This window comes from Fukomys damarensis, unplaced genomic scaffold (genome assembly GCF_012274545.1).
Source record: "Fukomys damarensis isolate Sample0158 unplaced genomic scaffold, DMR_v1.0_HiC HiC_scaffold_2, whole genome shotgun sequence".
Taxonomy (NCBI): Eukaryota; Metazoa; Chordata; class Mammalia; order Rodentia; family Bathyergidae; genus Fukomys; species Fukomys damarensis.
The window spans coordinates 10,218,473-10,243,280 of record NW_022900914.1 but is presented as its reverse complement, the minus strand read 5'-3'; the positions used below and the strand labels follow the sequence as shown (position 1 = coordinate 10,243,280).

The following is a 24,808-nucleotide window of genomic DNA, read 5'->3' as shown; positions in this document are numbered from 1 at the left end:
TTAGTTACTCTCCTCTCACTGCTGGGACAACATACCTGATACCCAAAGTTAAAAGGGAAGGGGTTCATTTGGCTTACGGTTTGTAGAAGTTGCAGTCCATAGTTGGCTGGCTCCAAGACAGGGATGGCAAATAGGCCTTGCAGAGGAGAAACAATGGCACACACAAGGTAGCAAAAGCAACAGGAGGATTTAACAGCATCTTTCTGCCCTTTTTCTTATTCAGACTACCGGGATTAGGGCAGGGCCAAACTAATCACTCACATGTAGTGGCTTAGTAATAGTACACCCTTAATCCCAGCATCACACACTCCAGATTCAACTACCTCTGAAAAAGTCCAGCCTCGTCTGTATGGGGCTTTGGTGGGGGGACCTCTAAACATAGACCGCAACAGGCTTTCTCATGCATGGGCTCACCCTGAAATATCTTCGTGTCCTCTGTGTCTCTGGCTGCTCTGTGTCATCTTTTCCACCGTGTTCTTGGTGCCATGCCCAGAGGAGAAGCCAAGTCGGGAGATGGTAAATTGCTTCTGAGAGTGGCCCTGCATGGGTGGGGTCACTCCCAGTTACCTGAGTCTGACCTTGAACCTGGCCCATTCCCACTTTGCTATGCAGGAACCAAACGCTCAGAGAGTCAAGGCGCACATGTCAGCCCTGATCACATCAAACCCAAGCGGGGCTGCACCCAGGAGTCCAAAGGTGTCCTTCAGCCCCCTCCTCTGGGGCCAGTAGCTGGAACCAGTTACTCAGATAACAGGACAGATGCGGCAGGGCCTTTTCGTCACACACATTATTCTAATAGAAATGCACACTGTGACCCAAGGCTTATGACCATCCCTTTTAGAAGACTCTGGCCCAACAAATCAACTGTGCAGTCAGAAATTGGAGAAAATGTTTTTTTTCTCAGCTGTATCTGCCAGTCCTATCCTAAGCAACTAGATCTCAGACAGGCCCCAGCTGCGAGGTGGGGTGCAGAACACCCACTCCTTCCAAGCCCACTCATTGTCCAGTGGAGGAATCTGAGACACAGTGTCCATCTGTTAAATACTCTTAACCCTGTCCAGCCCTTCTTTCCTGCCCTCTCCCAAGCATTGCTGTCCTCTCGTTCTACGTTCAGACACATGCCTTTTTGTCAGCTTCTTAAAATCGGTGAATGAATGTAATTAGCTTTGTCAATCCCTCAGGCTGGAAGGGTGGCAAATAAGGCCTCAGATTCACCATCCATTAACAGTCTGTGCCAGGATGAGATGGTCCATTTTCTGGGCTGTGCATGAGCAGCAGACACACTTCCGGGGAGTGTGGGAGACACCCAATTCCAAAGCTACCCCTCCAAACCTGGCCCACTGCCAAAATGGCCACCTCCCAGAATCCCCCCTGGGCCAGTTTTCAAAGGGCTTCTCTGTAAAGCTGAGCAGGACAGAGTGGATGCATCCTTTGTTCAAAGCCAGGTTCCAACCAAGATCTCTAGCCAAGCCTGTTTAACAAGCTTCAAACCCCTTGGCAAGGAAAAACAAGGAAAAGCAATAATAACCTATGCAGTCAGAAGTATCCACTTTGGAGAAGCCAAAGAGCTAAGCAAACATGTTAAGGGGAAGGGAGAGAGATTTCCACTTCCAGGAAAGAGAAGGTTCACCTGTCATGTGCTTATATCGCACAGGTCGCTGGGGGTGCAGGAGGAACCCAAAGAGCTCACTCTGCCTTCTCTTTGGCCATGTTGCCTATAGGGAGGGAGAGACAGCCTCTTCCAGCCACGGGGACTCTGCTTCCTTTCTCCACCCGGAGCAAAGGCTTTCAGATTGAAGAAGCAGAGGGCCTTATATGTTAGAACCATCCAGTGCCTGCAGGCTTAGCAATCATGTGGCATGGACCCTGCTTTCCCTCAGTCCCAGAATGGTCTACCTGCTGCCTATTACAACTTTCTCTGGGTCCCAAAATGACTAGTCCGCCCGGTAGGTGCTAGAACTCACACAGATGCCACAGCTGACTCAGGAGAGAGGCTTGGTTCCTGTACCTTTGGGAAACTCGGCAGCAAAGAGTGGTTGGGCCAGACTCGGGCTTGAGGAAGTCTGGCCCATCTCCAGCAGGAAGAGGGTAAGCAGAGCCAGGACAAGCTTTCTTCGTCACCTGAGGTGAAGGTCTTGGGTACCATCCAAAGCAGAGAACCTTATATGTAAGTGGGCCTGATGGCCATCTTGTCTCTTGGCCAATGCTCCACAGAAAAGAAGCTCCTGGACTGGTCCTGCTGTACCCACCACATCACCCACCACCCCAGATGCCGTCCCCAGACCGCCTCTGCTTCCCTGTCCTCCCACACCCCCCTTGGCCCATCTTCATCCCACCTGGCCCTTCCCTGAGCCTCTCAAGTGTGGCGCATTGAGGAAGTGTTGGCAGGTGGCCCCTGGATGGAACGGAGGCGGCGTCATATGGTGTCCATTGTGCCTTATGAGTCTTCCCTGATTGTTCCTAGTGCTCCTGACTCAAAATATGTGCAATTCTCTGTGTCAATCAGGCGCTTTTAAACAGCAGCTGCCACTGCTGTTGCCTCGCAGAACACCCCAGAAAGTCTTCTACTTCAAAGCCAGCCCCAGCTTGCATCAACGCACCCGTGCTAAGAGGCCCAGTGGCCTCTGAGAGCTGTGCAGCTCTGTCTCTCAGTAATAAGAGTGAAGGCAGACAGAGGGGGAGGTGGGGTCTGTGGAGAGGACTGCAGGGGTCTCTTCCTACCCTGAGCCACAGGCACTGCCTAGCTCAGCACCGCAGGCCCACCTGGAAGGCCAGCAGCTGCCACTCAGCACTGCTACAGCTCCACCCCTCACCCGGCCCTTTGACCAGTGGAGAATCAGGAAGGTGGGCTGCTGGGGGGTCCTTGTCCACCACAGTGCAGAGCAGCGGGCAGCTGTGCCTTTGTGATGCTACCACAGGGCAACATGGCTTTCTGTTTGTTTGTTTGTTTATTTTGGGTACTGCGATTGACCCCAGGGAATGATGAGCTACATCTCCAGCCCTTTTGAAATTCGGTTTTGAGAGAGAGTCTTGCCAGACTGGCCTCAAACTTGAAATCCTCCTGCTTCAGCCTTGTGAGCAGCTAGAATTACAGGTGTCCCCTCACCCTGCTGAGTAGCCCTAAGTTCCTGTTCTCTTTTCAACCTGTCCCCAAGGCCTGTTTCTGCTTTAAAGAGAACAAGAGAGCAGTGCTAGGGCCCTGGATTTCCAAGTGGGAGGCCCAGCCTGGGCTTCGTCCAGGGTTGCACAGCTTAAGCCAGAGCCCGCCTGTGGTCCTCATTCCCTGCGGAGACCAGGGAGAGGGCTGCACCCTTGCATGAGAAGCAAGTCAGCAAATGGGTGAGGAAGGGCCTCTGGTGTGGGCCCCGCCTCCTCTCACTGATCCCACCACGTTTACCCTGAAAACGCTCTTTGTTTTTCTCCTTCCAGAAGCTCCCAGTAGCTCTGGTTTCCGATGCACTCACTCTTGGGCCTCCCTCCACCTGCTCCGTCCCTTCCCCCCCAGCGGAGCAGGCTCTGCCCTTCTGCCATGCCCTTCACCCCAGTTCCTTCTCCCCACCTCATGCCCACATCCTAGAGTCCTACCCCACCTTCGAAGGTGATTTAAAGCTGGGGACAGTGGCACACACAATTCAGGAGGCTGAGGCAGGAGGACACGCATTCCAGGGCGGCCTGGGCAAACAGCACCACCTCTCCTACTTCTCCCTGCTGGACGGCGAGCAGCCCAAATGCCATGCTGCTGCCTGACTTCCTTAGAATCCCCATGCGCCTAAAGCTGGACCCAGCACAGAGCAGCTGGGTCTTAGTGAATCCAGGCCTCACCCAGGCGGTAATAGGACCTCCTCTCAGTGCCTGAGCTAGGAGGGTGGGCAGGTCTGCGCCATCGCCCCTCGCACGGCCTCCTCCAGAGTCCCCAAGTGTTCCAACACAGGGCTGGAACTCCTCCTCCACACCCCGCCAACCCTGACCCCTCCTTGCCGTTTGATCTGTCTCCACCATGGGGGACGTGGCCTGAGGGGACCAGGGCAGCTGACAACGGGCACAGCAGATTCAGGCATTTCTTCTCTTCATCAGAGCAAATGCGGGCCCGACTGTGACTCTCCGACAAGAAGGACTGTTTGTGGCCGGGTTTCGCAAGATGGGTGGAGATATGGACTTAGGAAATGGTTCCGTTCAGAGCAATCACAATGCTGCTCAGAGGAGAGTGTAGTTCGGACTTCAAGGCCTGCTTTCCTACAAAGCAGGGTCAGCCCTTTGTGCGCTGTGACGAGGAGTCATCTGCTCTTGGTGGCATTGGGCCTTCCCACCACCACATTCCGGTCTGCTCGCTGCCCGAAGCTTTGCTCCTTCGCGGCAGATCTGTGTGCGCGTCCTTTCCCTCACGCTGTGTCTGTGCGCTGGTCCTCCCTCCACTGACAGCTGCTGCTTTTCCTCCTTGTCCTCTCCTTGCCCTGCTTTTTTCACACTGTCAGGCCCAGTGGGGCTTGGTTTTCCTCATGCTATCTGGTCTCCAGTCTCTCTGACTCTATCTTTGTCTCTATGTCTGTCTCTGTCTGTCTTTCTGTCTCTGACTCGCTTTCTATCTCCTTTTTACCCCGGCAGCTTTATCAAGCTATAATTTACATACCATTTTAAGTATACAAGTCGATGACTTTTGGCAAATTTATAGAACTGTACAAAGAATGCCACAGTCCAATTTTAGAATGCTTCCATCACCCCCCAAAAAGCCCTCGTGCTTGTTTTCAGTCAATATTGCTCCTACTCCCAGCCCCAGGCAACCACTAATCTTCTTTCTGTCTCTGCAGATTTGCCATCCTCAATGTTTTCTGTGCCCAGAATTCTTCACAATGAGGCCTTTCACTTCCTCTCTGCCTTCTTGAACTTAGCATAATGTTTCTGAGCTCCATCTATTTTATAGCATGTCTCTCGCTGCCTTATTTATTGCCAAGTAGCTTTATACCTCGCGTGCTTTATCCAGTCACCAGTTGATGGGCATGGCTTCCTTCTCAATATTTTAACACCCACACCAGAGACTGCACACTGTTCTGTAGGTCTTCTTGGAACAAATATCTGAAGAATGGGAAAGGTTTTGGGTCTCTCAGGACACCCTTGCTTTGCCACAGGAAAGAGCTAGTTGGCTGGTAGCCTTCCAGGAGGGTAATTTCCCAGAAAACAAATGAACCAGAGGTATTTTTTCTATTTACCTCACTCTAAGCTTTCCCTAGTCACACTCTTAGCACCTGGCCCTCCAAGGCTATGAAAAAGCAGGAAAGAAGCATTATCATCTCAAGGCATTGCTGTTAGTACTTTATGACCCTGACTTAGTTACAAACAGCCCAGAGGTAATAGTCAAATCATTTAATATTTAACAAGCAGTCGGAAAACTGCACCTGCTGCTGGATAAAATCCAGGATGCTGGAGACCCTTTGGTTGCTGGCTAATAGGGAAACCCAGGGGCCACCAGAGAAGAAGTATGATTGTCTGAGGCAGTAAGCAGGGAGCGCTCCAGGGGTAGCAGGCCTTTATCAGTTGGCTCAGAAGCATTTTAATCTTTTAGTAATGACCTCAGGCCTATCGCTGAGCACAAGCTGAGCAGCAAGCTCACCATGTGCCCCTACCCTGTTCACCCAGAAAGCAAAGATGGAGGCCTCCTTGGGTTATCACAGAGTCCAAGTCTCAAGCCCCCGAACTTCACATTGGTTTTAAGGGTCACATGTCAGCCATTCCCAGGATGGAGAGTCCCGCAGAAAGGGGAGGTGCTGTGCTAGAGAAGTCAGGAAGAGAGGTTGCCTTGTCCTCTTGCCACAGCCCTCGGGTTAGGGAAGGTTGATCAAAACTGAGGTTCTGAGCCAGACAGTCATTCGTGACCAACCCAGGTTATCCTCACACACGTTCCTCTTGCCACGGACAGGTTCTGGCTGCAGATGGTCGCATGGTGGGGGCAAGGATCCAGAGCCACCGTAGCTTTTGACAATATCTCCATCAGTCTGGACTGCTACCTCACCAGTGAGTTCACCCTACCCCTGATGCTGTGTTCTCCAAATCCGGCAACCTACGGCCTCACCACCTCCCTAACCTAAGCCCAACTTTCCCTCCCACCCTTCCCAGTACAAATGCCTGCCCCTCCGACACTGAGCCTCCCCTAACTCAGCCTGCTGGATTTTCTCTTTTCCAGTCAGTGGGGAGGACAAGATGCCCCAGACTGAAGAACCCAAATCAAGAAATCTATTTGAGAGAGACACAAACAAGGAGCCAAAGTCCTGGGAAAACATACCAAGGCAGACTCCCATCTTCGACCCTACAGGTAAGGGTTCAGTTCACAGATTAAAGCCATGTCATTTCTTGTTGCACAGGACAGAAGAAAGGTACATGCTGTACCTGCAGTAGAGGGCTGTGGATAAAGAATAAAATAGTCAGCTCCGGGGAGAATATCACCTGTTCATTTCCTGGCTCGAGGGCCCCAAGAGGAAGCTGTGTGATTCTCACATTGCCCAAGCAATGGAAGCTACTGGAAACAGTGTGAAGGAACAAGTCCCCCCTAACCTGGGGAATCCCAGAATCCACACAAACAGGACAGAACTGCCAGCCTTTTCTCAACCAACTTCCTCAAAACCCCCACTTATCAAAGAAAGCAAATCTTAGCAACAGTTTTCCCTCTCCTCGTAGAGGGTTGGGGTCAAAGACAGGGCTATCTGTTGCATGAAGGTGGGCTGGCTATCACATCATGGGTGCGCTCAGCTCAACACACCACCCTGGGGCTAGATCCCCCCCAAAGCTGTTCTGACCTGCAAGCCCCAGGCTGAGAGATTTATCATGGAGGCTCTTGCTACTTCAAACACTGGCTTTCTAGTCTCTGGCTATCAGCCATAGATGTGCCTTCTCAGCTACTCTTCCTATAAAGAGAAAGCTCCTGCAATCCATCTCCAAACCCTGCCCAGAGGAGCTGACCAAGACTGCCTCAGCCCCACTGCAGCAATCCAAAGAGTGACCTGAGGTGGCCTTTGTGCCTGGACATGTGAGGCTTCTTTGGACATGAGTGACCTGCAGGAGCAGGGGTACAGCACACAGTCTACTCACAGTCTTTTTTCCTATAAAACATGACCTTCTTAAAATGAGGACAGAGGAATGATGTCTCTAAAAACTTAGATGCTCTGCCACCAAATTTTCTGGTTCTTTTTTCTTAACTGAAGATTCGTTTTGTTTTATCTTTGGAGGAATTTTTTCTGTCCTCTGAAAAACTGCCTCAAACCTGACACTCACCCCTCCCTGATTTCTGCCTACCGGTGCAAAGAATTAGTTGCTTTTCTTGTCACTCTACCCCTTTTCTCTTACCCTTCACCTTAACGAGAACCCTCCTCCTCCTAAATCTTTCCACTTCTCCACACAAGAACTGCCAGATCCATTTCACGAGTGCTTCATGAAACATCCAACCTGAAGGGGGCAGCCTTCTAACTTTCTATCCAGAGTTGCTTCCGGTCACCAACAGCCATGATTTACCTGCACTTATTCCGTGGCCCTTGGCCAACGATTACTTCCTTGCGATAAATTCAGGAAATCTGCAAATTTAAAAATTTAAGAAAGAGGCCAGGCATCCCCTTTGTAAAATCTGATGGCAAATCCCCTGCCCTGGCCCAACCGCCAGCACTGATTACATAGCAGGGACTCCAGAAATACCTATCGATTGACTAGTGGATGGCTGGAGGCTTGAGCTAGGATCTCAGATGTCAGCAGCCAGCAGTCCTGCAGCCAGCATTTAGGAAAGAGCCGTGTGCCCTGCCAGAGCCTGGGTTTATTGCTATATAATTCCCATTGTCCCTAAAAGGCTAATCGATAAGGGCCTGCCCAGTGGCCTCTCAGACTAATGAAATCACACAGCAGCTCCCAAGCAGTGATGACGCCCTCACCACCTCCAAATAGAATTAGACACAAGCAGCTACTTGAGGGGCTAGAGATGACTCCAGCTGAAATGCAAGCCTCCCTTCCAAGTAACTTCACCCGTAATCCCTGCCCTAGCCTCCCTCGGAATGAGACCCGGGCAAGTGGCTACAGATCAGGGTTTTGCTCACCTTCTGAGCTCTCCCTACTCAAGAGAAAGGGCATTGAACCAAATACGCCCGTTGGCAGGCTTGAGAGAGGTACCAGCTACCTGAAGTCTCAAGAACACCAAGTAAGGAGCCTCTTCATTCCCAGGAACCCAGTGCCACATTGGGAAGCAGATTAGGTCATGGAGCAGCTGGGAACCTTCCCCATGCTGTGTCCCAGTGGTAGGAGGCAACACTCCATTGTGTTTTAGGTCCTCGAGCCCCAAGTCACTGTAGATCCCTGCTCTGCATGGAGGTTTGGGGTATCTCTTTTCTTTGGGAGGATTTCCAGGGGCAGAGCCATCTTTCCCCATCACCCACAGGAATATCCACTGGGCTCAGCACCATTGTAAGGAGAGCAGCTCCGCTGGCCCTGGCCTCACCTAGCTTCCATCTGGACCCACCTGCAGACCTTGCACACTTCCTCTGTGGCTGGTTCTGCACTCAGAGACATTGAACAGAACAAGGCCCAGGTCTAGAGCTCAGAGAATTCCTGTTCTCAAAGAGAAGGGAGCAGGTAGACAAATGCTTGAACTAGAACAGTGTACCTGCAGCTGAGAGAGGAGGCAAGGCCCAGGCAGACTCCCAAAGGTCAAGGCCAGTAATAGTCACCCAGCAAACACGTGTTCCTGGCACCTCGGCTGTGCCTACTGCTGTGAATGCCTATTACATGGGTGAGGCTGACCAGTACTTGCTGTTCTGCAGCTTTTGGTCCTTCGGAGAGCAGCCTGTGACCAGGCAGGCTGGGCCTGCAAGGCCAAGCTCAGATCTTTTGCCTGGGATGGTCCCTGGAGAAGGACACAGCACTGAGGCTGGAGAGGGAAAGGAGCATGTCTGATCACGGGCCAGGTGCTTTCACGCATCCTCCCACTGGCCCAGGGAAGTCGATCTGCTATCATCCAAAGGAGGGAGGAAATGGTATAATGGGAGTTGTGTCCCACAACTGGTAGGGAGTAGGGCCAGGGTGTAAACCTAAAGTCTACATTCTTTCACTCAGATGAGCTACAGCTAAGTATAAAAGAAAGTCTCCAATCAGAGATAAATACTAAAAGTGGAAAACAGGTAGGGAAACAGTCCCGGATAAGAGGCCCTCCATGAACAATAAGCACATCAGCTCCCAGCCCCTTGAAAAAGAGCCAGGGAGACAAGATAATAAGATTTTCCTTCCAAAGTTCAACGCTGTCAGTTTCTACTGAGCTGGAACAGGGGTGGCTGGTGGCATTTCACCTCTTGTGCAGGCAAGTCTCAGAGTGACTCCCAGAAATACAAAGGCTAAATCGAGCCTTTTGAAAACAGTTACTCACGAAGTTTCCATATTTTCATAAATGCTCCTCATGTCCCCTAAGCCACTTGGCCTGACTCCCTTGCTCTGGGAAGGGTAGCCTGTACCTCTGGAACAGCCATGGTCAGGTGCATCTCAGGGCATTCTCGGAAGCCTCTGAGTTACTTTAGCTAATCAGATAAAGAAGCTGCAGGAGAAAATGGGGCAAGTATTAAGTCCAGGGAAATTACATTTGTCAGCTTTGCACATGCAATTACGCTAACCAAATGGTTAGGATAATGCAATCACAGGGCTGCAGAGTCCTCCCTCCCTCTCCCCCTCTCCCTCCCTCTCTCTCTCCCTCCCTCCCTTCCTGTTTTATCTCTGCCTCCATCTCCTTATCCCACTGTAATCAGTGACATTAGAGGTGAGGAGGTACAAAGAGACTCTGCCGCCTTCCCTCCCCTAAAAAGCTCAGGGTCCAATATCCCATAACCTCTCCTTAAAGCTCAGGTATCGTACGGGGAGGGCCACGGGAGCCAGCTCAATTGACCTGAGAGCACAATTCCACAGTCCTAACTTCAGAGTCTTGGCATCAGAATCATGGCTTTGCCTCTGAATTGTCCAGTTGCAGATGGGTTTACCATTTTCTGAGTATGCATCTCTTGCCAGAGGGGGAGAGAAGCCATTAAAAACATGTAGAATTCCACAAAGAGCACTGGTGTGGGAGACGGAACCTCCATGTTGGGCCTAGTTGGGTTGTACTTGCCACCCTGGGTCTCAGGTTTGTTCACCCAACCTCATGTTCGCTTCCAGTAGCAACGCTCCTGTGAGAGGGGCTGTGTGAATACAGAGCAGAGCAGGTAACTGCTGTTTTTAAAAAGTCAAGGTTTGGGCTGGGGATTTAGCTCAGTGGTTCCGCTGCCTGCCTCGCAAGCACAAGGACCTGAGTTCGATCCCCGGTACCAAAAAACAAAAAAGTCAAGGTTTGAAGACAGTCTCCACCTCCTTCCTGTTCCTAGCTCTGTGACGCTGAGAGCTGGAGGGGACTGGTGTAAGGGAGCCATCACTTCATTTGGCCCATCTCTCTAATTAACCTGTGGCCCGGCTAACGTGCCCAGAAGTCAGGGTGACAGACTGGCCATTTCCACACATGCTCCTATGATTCAAGAACAGATGCCAATTTCAATGAGAAAGTTTTATGTGTTTCATATAAATTGATTGGGTCTATTTCTGCTAAATGCATTATCCATTCACCACAGAACAACTATTAGAGTTAATAGAATTTGTAGCTAGAGCCATTATGTTGCAACACACCCTTCTGGGGATGACGGCATTGTTGGAAGGCAAGTTTTGTGAGGCCCGCCCTCCCTCAGGCCCTGGCTTCTGGCTGGAAAGCAAGTGGCGGGCGGGGGGGCTTCCTTTGTTTCCCTCAGAGCCTTCTGCACTTGGACTCCTGCGGGTTGGTGAAGTTCATGTCAAGGACACACCCCAACAGGGAAGGCCCCTCTCCTTCTGGCTCACCCCATCCTAAATGAATGATGCATTCTAATCCATTTCTCAAAACTCCTGTCGTAAGTCTAACTTTTTGTTTTTAATTGAATTTATTGGTACATTCTAGGTAGACAGTACAGTTACATTCATTACTGGGATCTTGTACCTTTACCTGCCAGGCCTTGGTTCTCATTTTTTCCCCTGGTCCCCACCCTCCCTTCACCCCTCCTCACCTCTCCACCTTCAAACACTTTAATTCCATTTTTACATTTTCTCATATTTTTTTCCTTTTCCCTTGTTCCCCTTTCCCTATCCTTCTCACTGTTCCTACACCTTTAGTCCTTTTCTTCTACGTCACATTGCAAATTGTCCCATTAGGATCTTGAGTACTATTTTAGTTTTTCACACCAGAGAAACTATCAGTATTTGCATATGTGTGACTTATTTATTTCACTTAGGAGTACATCCTCAAAATGTACCCATTTACCTTTGAATGAATCTTTCTTATTCTTTATGGCTGAGTAGTATTCCATTTTATAGAAAAACCACATCTTCTTTATCCAGTTTCCAATTGATGGGCAGATGGGCTGTTTCCAAGTTTTATCTAGTACAAACTGTGCCGCTATAAACATGGGGTGTGCATATATCATTGTCGTAAGTCTAACTTATTGGCATTGCAGACAGTCCCATGCCAGGCTGGGGCGTGGGCGGTGGGGTGGGAGGAAGCCAAGATTCCTTCTGTAGCTGCAGTTCTCCACTCTATGCCAGTTTTAGAGCCAGAAAGTCTCAAAATGTGAGAGGTCGGGAGATGAGGCAGACAGGCAGCGCCTAGAGTTTGCTCACCCTGTGGAGCCTGAGTTGGCACTAACAGCTCCCCCTGGGAAGCTGCATTATGGACCATCCCTCCCGGACTTCCAGACTTCCCCATGCAGCAGCGAGCTGGTCAGCCCATCAGGGAACTGAATGTTGGCCAGGGTCCCTCCAAGTGTGTCCTGTGTAAGGGCCATGCATTGTCTGACCTGGCCAGGAAAGGTGCTACCCACAATGTTAATAGTGCCTATCCCTGAGCCCCTGTGGCACTACGGAATGCCTATTAAAAATTCACAGTTTCAACAAGCCCCTTGGACAAGTCTGGTTAGCAACAAACCTAAAATCTCAGGGCCACAGCTTGACCTCCTCATCAAGACCGGCAGCTTGCACTTTGGGAAGCAGGTGAGGAGGACTCAGGGCCACTCGGGGTCTTTTACGATTCCGTCTTTCTGACAGCACAGGTCCGACATTATGTTGCTGCCTCTTCACACATAGCCACTGCTCCTGAGCACTGCTGGCACCAGGAAGTGTGCTGTTCCTTCACACATGGTCTCATTTTCTGGGCCTGGGACATCCTCCCTCTTGTAAGATGAGAACAAGGTCCAGAAAGGGTTGGTAACTGGTCCTAAGTTATACCGCTCTTATCCAAAGTTAAAGAATGTATTTCCTTTGTGTAGTCAGGGTTGTAATACATAATGAATACATCCCTCACGAGGAGGCGGGCCCTGTGCATACCACATCTTGAATCTTTTTATTCCCCGCTCTCCCTGCTGCACCTTTAGATACCCTAACTCATCTCTGTTTCCTATCACCTGTTATTAAAGAACATGTTTCTTTTCTATAAAAATCACACAGGAAGTAGTTTTTTCTAAGCCAGGCTTAACATCTAGAAGGGTGAAGTTGTGATAAAGTAAGCTTAGAAGAATTCTATCGTTGAATAGGTGTTATAGATGGATCTGTCTTTTCTGAAAAACCTTACTTCTCATGTTAGTTTCTGCTTAAACGGGGCACATCTGCCTCTTTACTGAGACCGTGCAGGTAGGACACCCACACTCCTCTGTGTACTCCCCTTGGTGGGTGTGCTGTTAGCACCCGTTCAGCTGAGAGGAACAACTCTAAGCAGTGGCACGCTCGGGACTCTGGGAACCTGTTCAGGCACTGACCAACCCCCGCCCCCAGGTCGCCCTGCTGCTTAACCATGTGCAGTGAGCTCTCTCATTCTGCTAATTTTAGATTATCACCTGCTTATAGCAAGCGCACTCGTGATGATGCTCAGCCCGGCTCCTGGGCTCCCAGGCACCCTTCTCAATTAGCATGCGTGTCACTCTTCATTTGGGCGCTGGGAGCTAGCCTGGCGGCCGTGCTGCAGGAGGGGCGGTGGTGTGGAACTAATTCGTGATTCAGGACTCCCATTACTGACACGAGTGAGGCTCTGCCTGTGGAAGAAGCCAGTCAGCATCTCAGGAGGCGGCCAGCTCCAAGGCCCAGGGAGAAAAGCATTTCCCCAGGGTGGAGCTGAAGATCGGGTTGAAGGCTGAGCGGCCCACAGCAGCAACAGAGCTCACTGGTGTATGTCCCACCTTTACAGGTCACGTCTTCTCATTGGCGCACTGGCTGCCCGTGTCTAAATCTCAGCAGTACCACTCACTTTAAACAACCCCTTCTCCTGCAGCATCTGTGCCTTTGTTGCGTCTTATCAAAACAGAGTGTTGCTTTTGGTCTTTTCGTGTGTGTTTTGTTTTGTTTATTGGTACCAGTGGTCGAACTCAGGACCTTTGCACTTTTGAGGCAGGCAGAGGAACCACTGAGCTAAATCCCCAGCCCCAAAAAAGAGTGCCTAAGCCAGGTGTGGTTGCACACTCCTACAATCCCTGCGCTCTGGGAGGCTGAGGCAGGAGAATTGAAAATTTGAGGCCAGCCTGGGAAACTTAGCAATTAAGTGAGACCCTGTCTCAAAATAAAAAAGGGCTGGGTTGAATCCTTAGTACCGCAGAAGGGGGAGCACTTGTATTACTAGTACTGAGCACTTCCATCTCACAGACGTAACATAGGGACTGCATAAATTAGTACAACGGTGCCTCAGTTCGTGTATTTAATCTGTTGCATGTTCTGGGAAGATGGCTGTGTTTGTCTGTGTGAGGAAGATGACCCCAGTCATGGTCATCACCGAGGCAGTGTTTGCAAATGGAAGCAAAATTTCGCCGAATGTTTCCGCTCGTGACCCCAGGTGTCTGCAAAGAGAAGCTGAGAAGTCTGAGGTGTCACTGAACTGTAGTTGCCAGGTAGGGGAACTGTAGTTGCCACGTGAGCCCTCGTTTTCACCATTTCAGAATTGAGGAGACAGAAGGGCAGAGGCAGCGGAGGTGCCCTACCTCCCCCACGGCGGAGGCTCGAGCCTCCCTACAAAGCCTTCCCCACTCTACGCCCGCCCGTGCCCACTGGGAACAGTAACAAATACCTCCCAAATGCTGATCAGCCTCAACAGAGAAGCCCCCCCACACACCCCCGCATCCATATCGGCCGGTTTTTCTCATCCCCTCTGGCGGTTTAACTCAGTGTGCAGTGCCGACAGCAGCGCAAACGGAATCCACATTGCCTGACAAGCGTAGGCTGGGGACCTACTGCGGTGCCAGACTTGTGTTAGGTGGCTTGGGGAACGTGCCAAGTGCTGCTCTTTGAGAGTCACTGGATACCCCTATTCTGATCCCACTGAGAACTAGGTCAGGGCCGCCCTGCACAACCCTGACTTCATCCTGCCGGACTTGGTGCATTTCAAAGTATTTTAAGCCAATCGTCATTTTCCAAAGGAAACCCAGTGTCCCGGGAGAACACAGAGCCTCTCTGCTGTTACTTCACAACTCTCTAAACAGCCCCGATGGAGTCCCGCATCCTCATGAACCCTCAGCCTAATACTGGTGGTGTTGGAAGGGTGGCAAAGCTCCAGGCAAAATCCCTAACACCGTTCAAGGGACTTTTGCTCCCCTGAGCAGCAGACAGAAGCCTCTGCCTTCCTCTCTCTTGGCTAGCCTGCGGAAACATGTTGTTTTCCCCCATTTGCTTTGGTGAAAGGTTGCATGAGTAGGAGACAATAAATGATCCAGGAACTCTGTGCTCAGCACGGCTTGATTAAGATCATTTAGCTCAAAGACTAACAACACAAAGGGCTCCACCTTCCACGAGAGTAGGTTAAGCACTTGTTTAGGGAGGCCACTGCATTCAGTCATTCTTCTCCCAGGTTCCTCGCTGCTTCTGCCTGGGAACCAAGACTGCAGCGCCCCCTCCCCTAACCCAATGACCTTCCTCTCCGGCTTGTTACAGCAGAGCTTGTGGCCTCCATAGAGAAGTGTTATTTTAAAAATGCATCTGAGCCAGAGCTGGACAGAGGCACAGGGCAGAACTCAGTGTCACTGTACCCTCCTTGCTGGGTGCTGACAGAAAGATGAGGAAGCAGGGCACAGTGGCTCAGGCCTCTGGGAGACTGAGGCAGGAGGATCACAAGTTCAAGCCCAGCCTGGGCAACTTTTTTTGAGAGCCTGTCAAGGAGCGGGGAGAAGGAAGAGGAGAGGAGAGGAGAGGAGAAAGCCAAAGACGGTATTGGCTGCAATGCAGGGGCTGTGGGCTGGCAGGATAATTATCTGTTGCTTCGAAACAATTTATCATAAACACCATGGCCTAAAGCAGCACAGTCAGTTTCTGTGGTTAGGAAGTTAGGCACAGCACAGCCTCAGTTCTGCTTCCTGGTCTCTCAGAAGTAAGGAGAGCAGTCACCGTGTTAGCCAGGGCTGGGCCTTGTCTGCGGGTTTGGCTGGGGAAGAAAGACTCACTCCCCACAGTTCCTGGAAGCCATTGGACTGAGAGCCTGGACTCTGTGTATCTCGAGCCCACCCTCAGTTCTTCCTCACAATAATAGAGCTAGTGAAGTCAGTGGGAAGGGAAGGAGGGAGAGAGGAAGAGAGAGAGAAAGTCTACGAGTAAGAGAACTTACAGTCTTATGGTCATGTAAACGATGCCCCATCACCGCTGCCTGTTCTCTCGTTAGAAGCTATTCTCATGTCTCACCCTTGACCAAAGACAGGGACTCACACAGGCCATGGACATCAGGAAAGGGGATCATTGTAGAGTTTAGCTGCAGTGGCTTTTCTGTACCAGAGGGCACCCCTTCACCCGGAACCTCTGAGAGCCCGTGGGCTTCTGATGGGCAAAATTCCCAGAATCAAGCTCGACACTGGCGTATTCACAAAACATCTGCTGAGAGCCGTGTAATAGCAAGGTGGTAACTGGGTTGGTGGAGTCCAGAGCTTTCTATTGTAGTGAGCGTTTCACTAGTATAAAACATTGCAGTGCTAACATTATTATCAAAATGTATAACAAAAAGATGGGGTCTACTCCCTCATCCTTCGTGTTTCCATCTGTAAGTACTCAATATTTGTATGTATGATCAACTTCTGTCCATACTCGTGTAGACATTTAAGTGTGGGGCTGAGCATATTTTCCTTGATTTTTTTTTTTAATCCAAGTTCCAACCTTATTTCAATGTCTTGCCTTAGAAACCTCAGAGAAGGCCGGGGATTTAGCTCAGTGGTGCTACTGCCTGCCTCTCAAGCACAAAGTCCCAGGTTTGATCCCCAGTACAAAAAAAGAAAAGAAACCCAGGAGAAAGGGGAAAATATCTTTCATTTTGGGTCCTGTTACTCAGTGAATTCCCTGACACAATCAATCATGAATTTGCAGGAGCAACCTTCAAACTATACTGGGGAAAAATAATGACAGGGAGCATACAGGATTTTCCCAAAAGGACCTGTGTGTCAATATTAATTGAAAGAGGGTCTTTGGTCTTCCAGAGCTTGTCAAGATCTTGGAGATCATGGAGGCTCTGGGAAAAATTTCTTCATAAAATTTTTTCAAACAAATCCCAAGTGACTGGACTAGAGATGCCTGACTTGTTTTCACAGTGAATATTGATAGGGACTTCATAATAAGATGAGAGCGATTTTGTTCAGCTAATTATTATTTTTCAGGATGTGACTGACAGATTTAATGATCATATGCCAGAATTAATGTTAACATGTAAGGAAAATAAGGTATAGCTTGGGGTTGCCTAACAATCTAAATGGGAATCAGAAAACCTCCCCAGACCTCAAAACAGCTACCTGGAAAAGATTGTTTCTTTCTCTTTATGATTTTGATCCTACTAATTATTCTAGTCAGCCTACCACTTGATCAGTACTGTCAGCTATGGGTGAATGGAGTGTCCCCACTGCTAAGGAAGGGCACTTGAGTGTTTTTTCAGAGACTGCAGCCTTCTTGCATTTCAGTCATTTATGGTGTGCTTGTCTAAGTGTGTGTCTGTGATCAAGCAACTATATGCATTTGTGTTCAAGCTCATTAGGAGCCCACACTCTTTGTAGTCATGGGTAGGAGACAAAGTGGCTTCCAGAAAACATCTATTTATTGTACCAGAACCCCTCCAGTTTTTCCACCTCTACTCTAAGAGTGACATGGGTTTTCCAAAGGGCCAAAAGTCCCATGGACCCCTCAATATGCAAGACCTCCCCTTCTGACCACTCAAGTGGAGTTGGGGGCTTGCACATGTTCTAATCTCTTCTATTTTGCTTTTGTTTTATGGGGGGTCTTTCATTTAGCAAATATATATACTATCTTCTATGTGACCAATGCTCTTTCATGTCCTGGACACAATGTAGACCGAGGCCAACCATTATAAGGCTCGACTACTAGTCAGGAAGACAGACAACAGTGCACAGATGACACAATTTCAAGCAGTGATGTGCTGAGAAGTGGAATCAAGTTAGGGGGGCAAAGGTAACAGTGGAAGAGCATTGTGTTATGTTGTAATAATGGGACAGGGAAACAGGGCCTTTCAACTGTGTGCTAGGACAGAATAGGAAAACACTGTCATTTCCTAACATTAGGATCCTAGTTGTTCCTCCAGGGCTGGTATGGCCTGGGGACATCCTCAAGCTCTTCCACAACATAGCTACAACTCTTAAAAGCTATGAAGAGCTGGGGATTTAGTGCAGGGGTGGTTCTGCTGCCTGCCTGGCAAGTGCAGGGACCTAAGTTTGATCCCCAGTACCACCACAAAAAAAAAAAAAAAAAAAAAAAAAAAAAAAAAAAAAAAAAAAAAAAAAAAAAAAAAAAAAAAAGCTACGAAGTGTGCCCAGCCATAGCAGAGGGTGGAACCCTAGAGAAAGGGGATCCTGCCTCAGATGAGCAGACTGGACAAGTGGGAGTGACTCAGGTGGCCAGCTCTCTCCCTAGGAAGGCAAGCTGCAGGCCTGGTGCCATACTGTATCTCAGGAAGCTTGGGAACCTGGCCTCAACCCACTGGCATTGGTGTTTGAGGAACAGCAGCAGGAGCCTCTGTCTGGTCAGTGGTGTTTTCACTGCAAGGAGGTAAGAAGTGGAATCTCGATGCTCGGAGACTATTCTGGTTGAAGTAGGACCCTCCCGATGGCCAGAAGCGCAAGGAAGGGTCCAGCCCCATAACAAAAATTATTTTATAGACAACCACCAATGCAAAGTCAGCGACCCTGTGAGTGTTCATTATTCCACATCTCTGCAATCCGATTGGCCTGTTGGTTACATGGTGATTATTATATCTCCAGCTACCATGACTGCTTGGCTGGCAGGAATAAAACAACCATCTTTTTCTTCCCATCTTTTCTCTAGCCTTCAGGTCCTATTTATTTCACCATCTCATTTTGGTCTTAATGCTCCCCCACTTTCCTTTCAACCTTGACTTTGGGATTTCTTTCCCTCTCCAGTGTGTCCTGTTCCCTAATTAATCTTAGAGGGTCTGGGGCCCAGAACCAGTGGTCAGAACATTTGTTCTTTCTAGTTCCACATCCCCTGGCCAATCAATGCCTACCTGCTGCCTATCTACCAGAGGTGTTACCATCCCAAGGGTTTGTAAAAACTTCATGCATTGTAAGTGCAGGCCAAACAACAGGCAAGAGTTACTGAGGAAATAGCAGAGAAAGCGGCGTGGCCTTCTCCACTCTGAGGCAGCGAGTCGTGACGACACAGCCCCGATGGTGACACAGTGAGTCAAGTCCTCTCTCTCTCCCTGTCTGCACAGAGGACTGTAGAAGGGCAAAAGTCTGTGACTCTTGGGGCTTCAATGGGCAGAGCTAGTGTTTGAAACACCATCAGTTCCCACTTAGGCCTCAACTCCACATCCATTATGTGTCACCACAGATGCGAGACTCCACAGTCCCCATGTCAATATCAAATGCTATTTTAGCATGGCTCTGGCCTAAAGCCAACTGGGGAGTAACCAAATTAGCCCCAAAGTCTCCCTTAATTTAATTTTTACAGCTCTGCTTTCAGGGTAGTGTTTTTGCTGTGACCTTTCTCTTCTCCCACGTGTCACGGGCTTTCCCTCAGGGAGCAGGAGGTGGCTGAGAACACAACAGGCAGCAGCCATCACAGGAGCCATTAAACTCCCACAGATCCCTGGGTGTCAGAGCTGTTTAGGGTAATTCAGTCCTGAAAGCAGCTTTTATTTCAACAGCCGTGACTTGCTGCCCCGGTAATGAGGAAGTAGCTTACTAGCAAGTTCCTCTCGCTACCACCCAGCAGAAAAGGACACAGGCCGCTGGTCTTTGTTCCCTGGGACACCTCAGCATCACCAGGCATCTCACCTGTCTAGAAGACCGTGTGTGTGGAGCAAAGGAAATGAAAGATGTAAAAGTAACAATGAGATAATATGTATAGGCACATCTAATTAAAGGGAGGGCTAATGTTACAAGTGTTGTAGTTACCACCTTCACATCTCATTGTCAAAAAAGGACAAGAAAAAGACCAGAAGGCCTTGTGTAAGTGAACGGGACTGGAGGTGAGGAGGTTGTGTGTGTTCACATATGCGCTTGCAAACAGATACACATGTACACAGGTACAAGCATGCACATATAAGTGTATATGTGTGCACACACATGTGCAAATAAGTGCAGGCTGAAAAACGAGCTGTAAGACCAATGTGAAAAATTCAACAAAAAACTGTGGTAGAAAGAGCAATTGTGACTCTCCCATCTCACTCAGCTTCAAGTTTGCTCTGTCATCACAGGCCTATTGCTTAACTTTCCCACAATGCTCACTATTTATAAGATAAAGTAACAATCCTTCTCCCTTCTTTATCTATTGGCAATGTAAGGCACTAGGATTATTGGAGATGGAGATGCTACACAAAGGTATGATGGTTAAATATATTGAAACTGAAGGTCTAAAGATTCTTAGCACTGCCCCTGAGAATCATAGCAATATCTTTCTATCTGAGCTACCTTCCACCATCCACCAAATATGAGTAGCAAAATACAAATGCATTCCAAAATCATGAATGAAAAGCTCAGTACTCTGCAGCCTAAGATGCAGAGGTAAAGGGCCACTCTCGCAGCCTCACTTGACAGTGGTTATTAGATAAGATTAAACATAAGAGGACATGCTGCAGTTCTGAGAAAGCAGAGGGAGAAAAACATTAGTTTGTATAAAATGTTTACACCTAGGATCATTTAGTGAAACATTAAATGATCCTAAATGAACCATCAAGTCTAGGTGATGCTAGCAAGGAAATATTAAATTATACTTAGTGGTCTGTACCCCCCGAAAATGGGAGAACACAATGTAGCTACAGGATCAAGGCCATGGTCACTGGAGATGTCCCTGATACATACTGAAAACCCCGCCACCCCAGGAGCAGAAATGAGGTTGAGGGGTCTGACCAGATAGATACTATAAAGGGACTGATCGCCGCAAAGCTATGACTTTTTTTTTTTAACCTGTAAAATTGTTTTCAAGGACTCTGTGAAAAGGGCAGTGATGGTGAGAACATGATAGTTTTTTAATCTCTCTGAACCTCTACTTAAAAACTGCAATCCTATATCAAACCTGAAAACCCTTGGAAATTTACAACAAACTTTAGTGATAAATTATTCCCCTCAGACCCCAAAACACAAATGCGTGTTAACAGAATATCACTTCACATGTAGACCACCAGACCTGTATGGTTGCCTGAGTACAAGACAAAGAAGAGGAGAGGGTAGAAAGCCAGCCTGAGAACAGCTGCTGAAACTAGGACAGGCTTTACCCACTCTGGGGATGTGTGAGTGCAGGGCCCAAGGTAAGATGTGAAGAAGATGTGTCCACCAGGCTTCCTCCCCAGGGCAGCATGCTTGTTTAGAAGGAATTTCTGGGAGTTAAGTCAGCATTGAAAAGGACAGGGATAACACAGGAGAGAATGAAAGGGAATAGATATCCAGAGAAAAGTGGGGAAAACGCCAGAATATCTTCAATATCATGGCGGGGGTGGAGTTTGAGAAGTTAGCAAGCCTGTCAAACCTACAAATCTAGGAAAACTAATTTCACAAAAAATATATAGCAGAAAAATACCTAGGGCAAATCCCATTCACAGTTACAATAAGGAGCAAGGAGGGTGGACTGATACCTCTACAGAAAATAAAGCATACCAGAAAGACCTACTCATGTAATAAGCTTCTGTTCCAAAATGAGCTACAAGATATTGACAGTGATAAAAGGTAAGAAAAATAAATCTCAAATATTATCTCAGAAAAGAATGTAAAATAAAATAATCTTTTTCAAAAATGAAATACTAATCTAGAGGAAATGAAGACCAGATGAAAGAGTTCTTAAGTTCTCACACAAAATAGAAAGTAAAGAGAGGACATATTTAAAAATCTAAAAGATGACATACATCAAAGATAGCCAAAGAAGATCCAGCATACACACAGCTAACAGTAACACCTGAAAAAGAAAACCAAAGAACTGGAACAAAACGAATACTTAATAAAGATATGTCAAGGAAAATGCCTTTATTAAAACTTCCTATTAAATGAGTACACTGTACACCTAGGAATTTTGGCTCAGAATGAGCAATGCCAAAGTATAGTCTGGTAAAACTGGACTTTAAAGCAAAACAAGAAGGTACTTTGGGCACCTAAGGCAAACAGCAAGTGATTTATTACAGGAGAAAATTTACATTATCATAGTTTGTTGTTGGGATGGGAGATGTAAGGTACTCTAAGGAAAAGAAGTATTGTCAAAATGAAGAATTCAATGACTATTATTCCCATCATTTCTTTCTGTGGAATCTGCTTAAAACCAAAACTCACATAACAAAGATAATTAAAGACATATCAACATAAGACTTGACATGACCATTAGGTATATGGCACTATGGAACTAAAAATTAATAAAGGTTAAAGAAGAAAGAGCACAATGTGTAATAACCACCTGCCCCACTGTGTAGATGTAGTGTAACTATAAGATAGGAGAATGAGGTGCATATATACAAAAGATGTTTAATTGCTCTTGATTTTTATATTAACAGTGGTGGTAGTAGAATAGGTATTGTTACTCTGACACTGTTGTGTGTACAAGGAAAAATAATGTAAATTAATAATTACAAGATATTCTCATTTTATTATCACCTATGTTCTTGAGAAACATGAGTATCAGTTTGAAGAAAGAAATGCAGATGTAATATAGAAGCAGTTAAATAAAAAGCTCCATAGTACTGAATATGAATTAGGAAGATCAGTATGTAATCATGAGGCATATGTATGTGTGTTTCATACATATGTATGTTTATACTGATATACATATGTATATTTCCTAGCTCTATTCACTAGAGCAGCCTAGAAACAATCACAAACCCTGCAGCAATAAGCTGTCATGCACCCAAATTTTGTTCTTAAAATACCTCTTGCCATTAAAGGAAGCCAAGGCTTTTGAGAAAAATGTCTGATTCTTGGTCTGGGGAAGGAATATTCTGTCTTGCCATATAACAAGGAAGGTTTAAGTCTTCTAGAGTCATATCAAAAGAACTACAGAAATTCCCACTAACCAAAAATGTGGTAATTTAAGCTTCAAAGGATAATAATTGTGAGTCATTAAAATTCAAAACTAGCCAGACACCATGGTTCATGCCTGTCATCCTAGCAATTCAGGAAGCTGAAGCAGGAGGATCACCAAGTTTGATGCTGTGCTGGACAACTTAGTAAGGCTTTCTCAAAAAAAAAAAAAAAATTAAGGAATATAGTTCAGCAGCAGTAATGCTCTGTGTTCAATCCTCAGTTCTACCAAAAAGAAAGAAAATACATTTAAATTCATGGATTCATAATAATATACAAAATTAATCGGGCAACTTTAGAGGGTGATAGAGGACAAAATGTAAATAAGGAGAAAGAATGAATTATTTATACTGTCTGGTGTACGTGAACTAAATCACTGACTAACCAAATTGTAAATGAGGGAGTGTACCTCTTTATAAATATGTGCCAGCTAATAAATGAGAGAAAAGGTATAATTAAAATGTATTGCTGGGTACAGCGGTGCACACCTACAATCCCAGCTACTTGGGAGGCTGAGGCAGGCTGGGGCCAGCCTGGACAACTTAACAAGATCTTGATTGAAAATTTTAAAATAAATAAGTAAAAAGAGTCAAGGATATAAGTTAGTATGAAGGCCCTGGGTTCAATCCCTAGTAACTCCTCCTCCACCCTACCCCAAAATAGCCATTGCTTTCAACTCCCCGTAAATAAATGGATTTATGCATTGAGCTTCAGGAAGTCATCAAAAAAGGAAGCTATAATCAGATAGTAAATACTTCCCAATGAAGAAACATCATGGAGAGTCTGGGAAGGAGATCCAGATACAGGTATGTGTTGGACTGTACCTTGAGGATGCAATCCACACATTCACACTCTGGGAAACACCAAAGGTCAAATGATCCAGATTCTTCAAAGGACAACATAGGGAAAGGTAGGAGTATAGGAGGGTTCTACGGACTTAAAGAAACAAAAAAATAATTTTGTTTTAATGGACAAAACTAGAGAACAGTACCTAAGGTGATAAAACTATTGAAAAATGCAAGGAAGTGATATTATATAAACCAGAATATGATTCCTTTTTGGATTAAGGAAGCAGTTGGAACTGGAGGGGCTGTTGATGGTTTTGATGAAGTTGCTAGCAAAGTTCGGTTTCTTGATCTAAGCAGTGGTTAAAAATCAGCCTTTGCTTTATAATGACTCATTAAGTGGATACATTTGCTTTGTACATTTGTCTGTATGCTGTATGTTAAAATTAAAAGGTTTATTCTTCATCATTGTTGAAGGGTCTCCTATTATCGTGTCATTAAATAGAGAGTCAACTTAATTCAACACATACTTATAGAAGCTGATTATTTTCTTCTTTGCATTTGCAACAGAACAAAAGAATAATCCAGGGCTTTAACTAACAAAGGTACTTCCTATAATATATCCAGGGGGTCTTACCCCATAATTTCTCTCTGGTAAGTTGTCTATCTAATTATAATGTGTTTATCTCTAGACAGAGGCATCACTCAGTTGAGTTGAAACCAGTTGTAGTGTTACTTTAACCACATAGCGACAAGTGTGTACCTTGTTTTTATTTTACTCTAATAAGAGAACACTTGAGTTTGACCATGTATGCAAGAAAGGCGGTGTCACTTTTTCTAATTTGTAATAAAGAATAGTGTCATATACATTTATGGATGTGTGAATGATAGGCTGGGCTTGAACTTATAATCTTTCTGCCTCAGCCTCTCAGAATGCTTGAAGTGCTGGTGTGTGCCACTATGCCCTGCTTCCCATTTGGGGATATCTAAGACAGCCATCAAAATGGCCCAGTATACCCCAGCCTCCGTGAAGTTTAGTTCATTCAATAGTTATGTAGAAAATTGAATTCCATGGATCAGAAACAAAATGGTACTAATGGTCCATGTGAAACACTTAGTGCTTTGACACACAGGCCTTCAACATGAGGCAGGTCCTTATTGTTGTGATTAATAGTGATAGTTGAAAGCTTATTTTCCTTTGTATGATGCTTTATTTCTTTGCATTAAATTGAGTAGATGAGATGGCTTAACAGCAATAATAAAACCCATACAATCACAGTCTAGCCTATTTTTTTAACACTGTGTTGTATATTACTAATTGATTTGTTTCTTCTTGAAGGCCCTGCAGTATACTTCAAATGAAACCCAGTGCTTAATGTATTTTTCTTTACTTAGCTGTCTATAACTATTCAGTATTTTCATGTCTGTGGGTTCTTTATACAATGTGAATGTGAATGACTCCTAAACTATGTCTTCAATGTGTGGTATATA

General features: G+C 46.8%; 1 protein-coding gene across 1 annotated transcript in view; it reads left to right on the top strand.

Annotated features, from left to right (window-relative positions):
* The window catches only part of Alk (ALK receptor tyrosine kinase), a gene marked incomplete at its 5' end in the record, with an annotated part of 685,791 nt that overhangs the window by 604,657 nt on the left and 56,326 nt on the right, over positions 1 to 24,808 (top strand). Inside the window, 2 exons of the mRNA XM_033762181.1 lie at positions 5,912 to 6,006; positions 6,176 to 6,304. Of these exons, the coding sequence (XP_033618072.1) occupies positions 5,912 to 6,006; positions 6,176 to 6,304 (224 nt within the window). The remainder of the gene's footprint in view (positions 1 to 5,911; positions 6,007 to 6,175; positions 6,305 to 24,808) is intronic.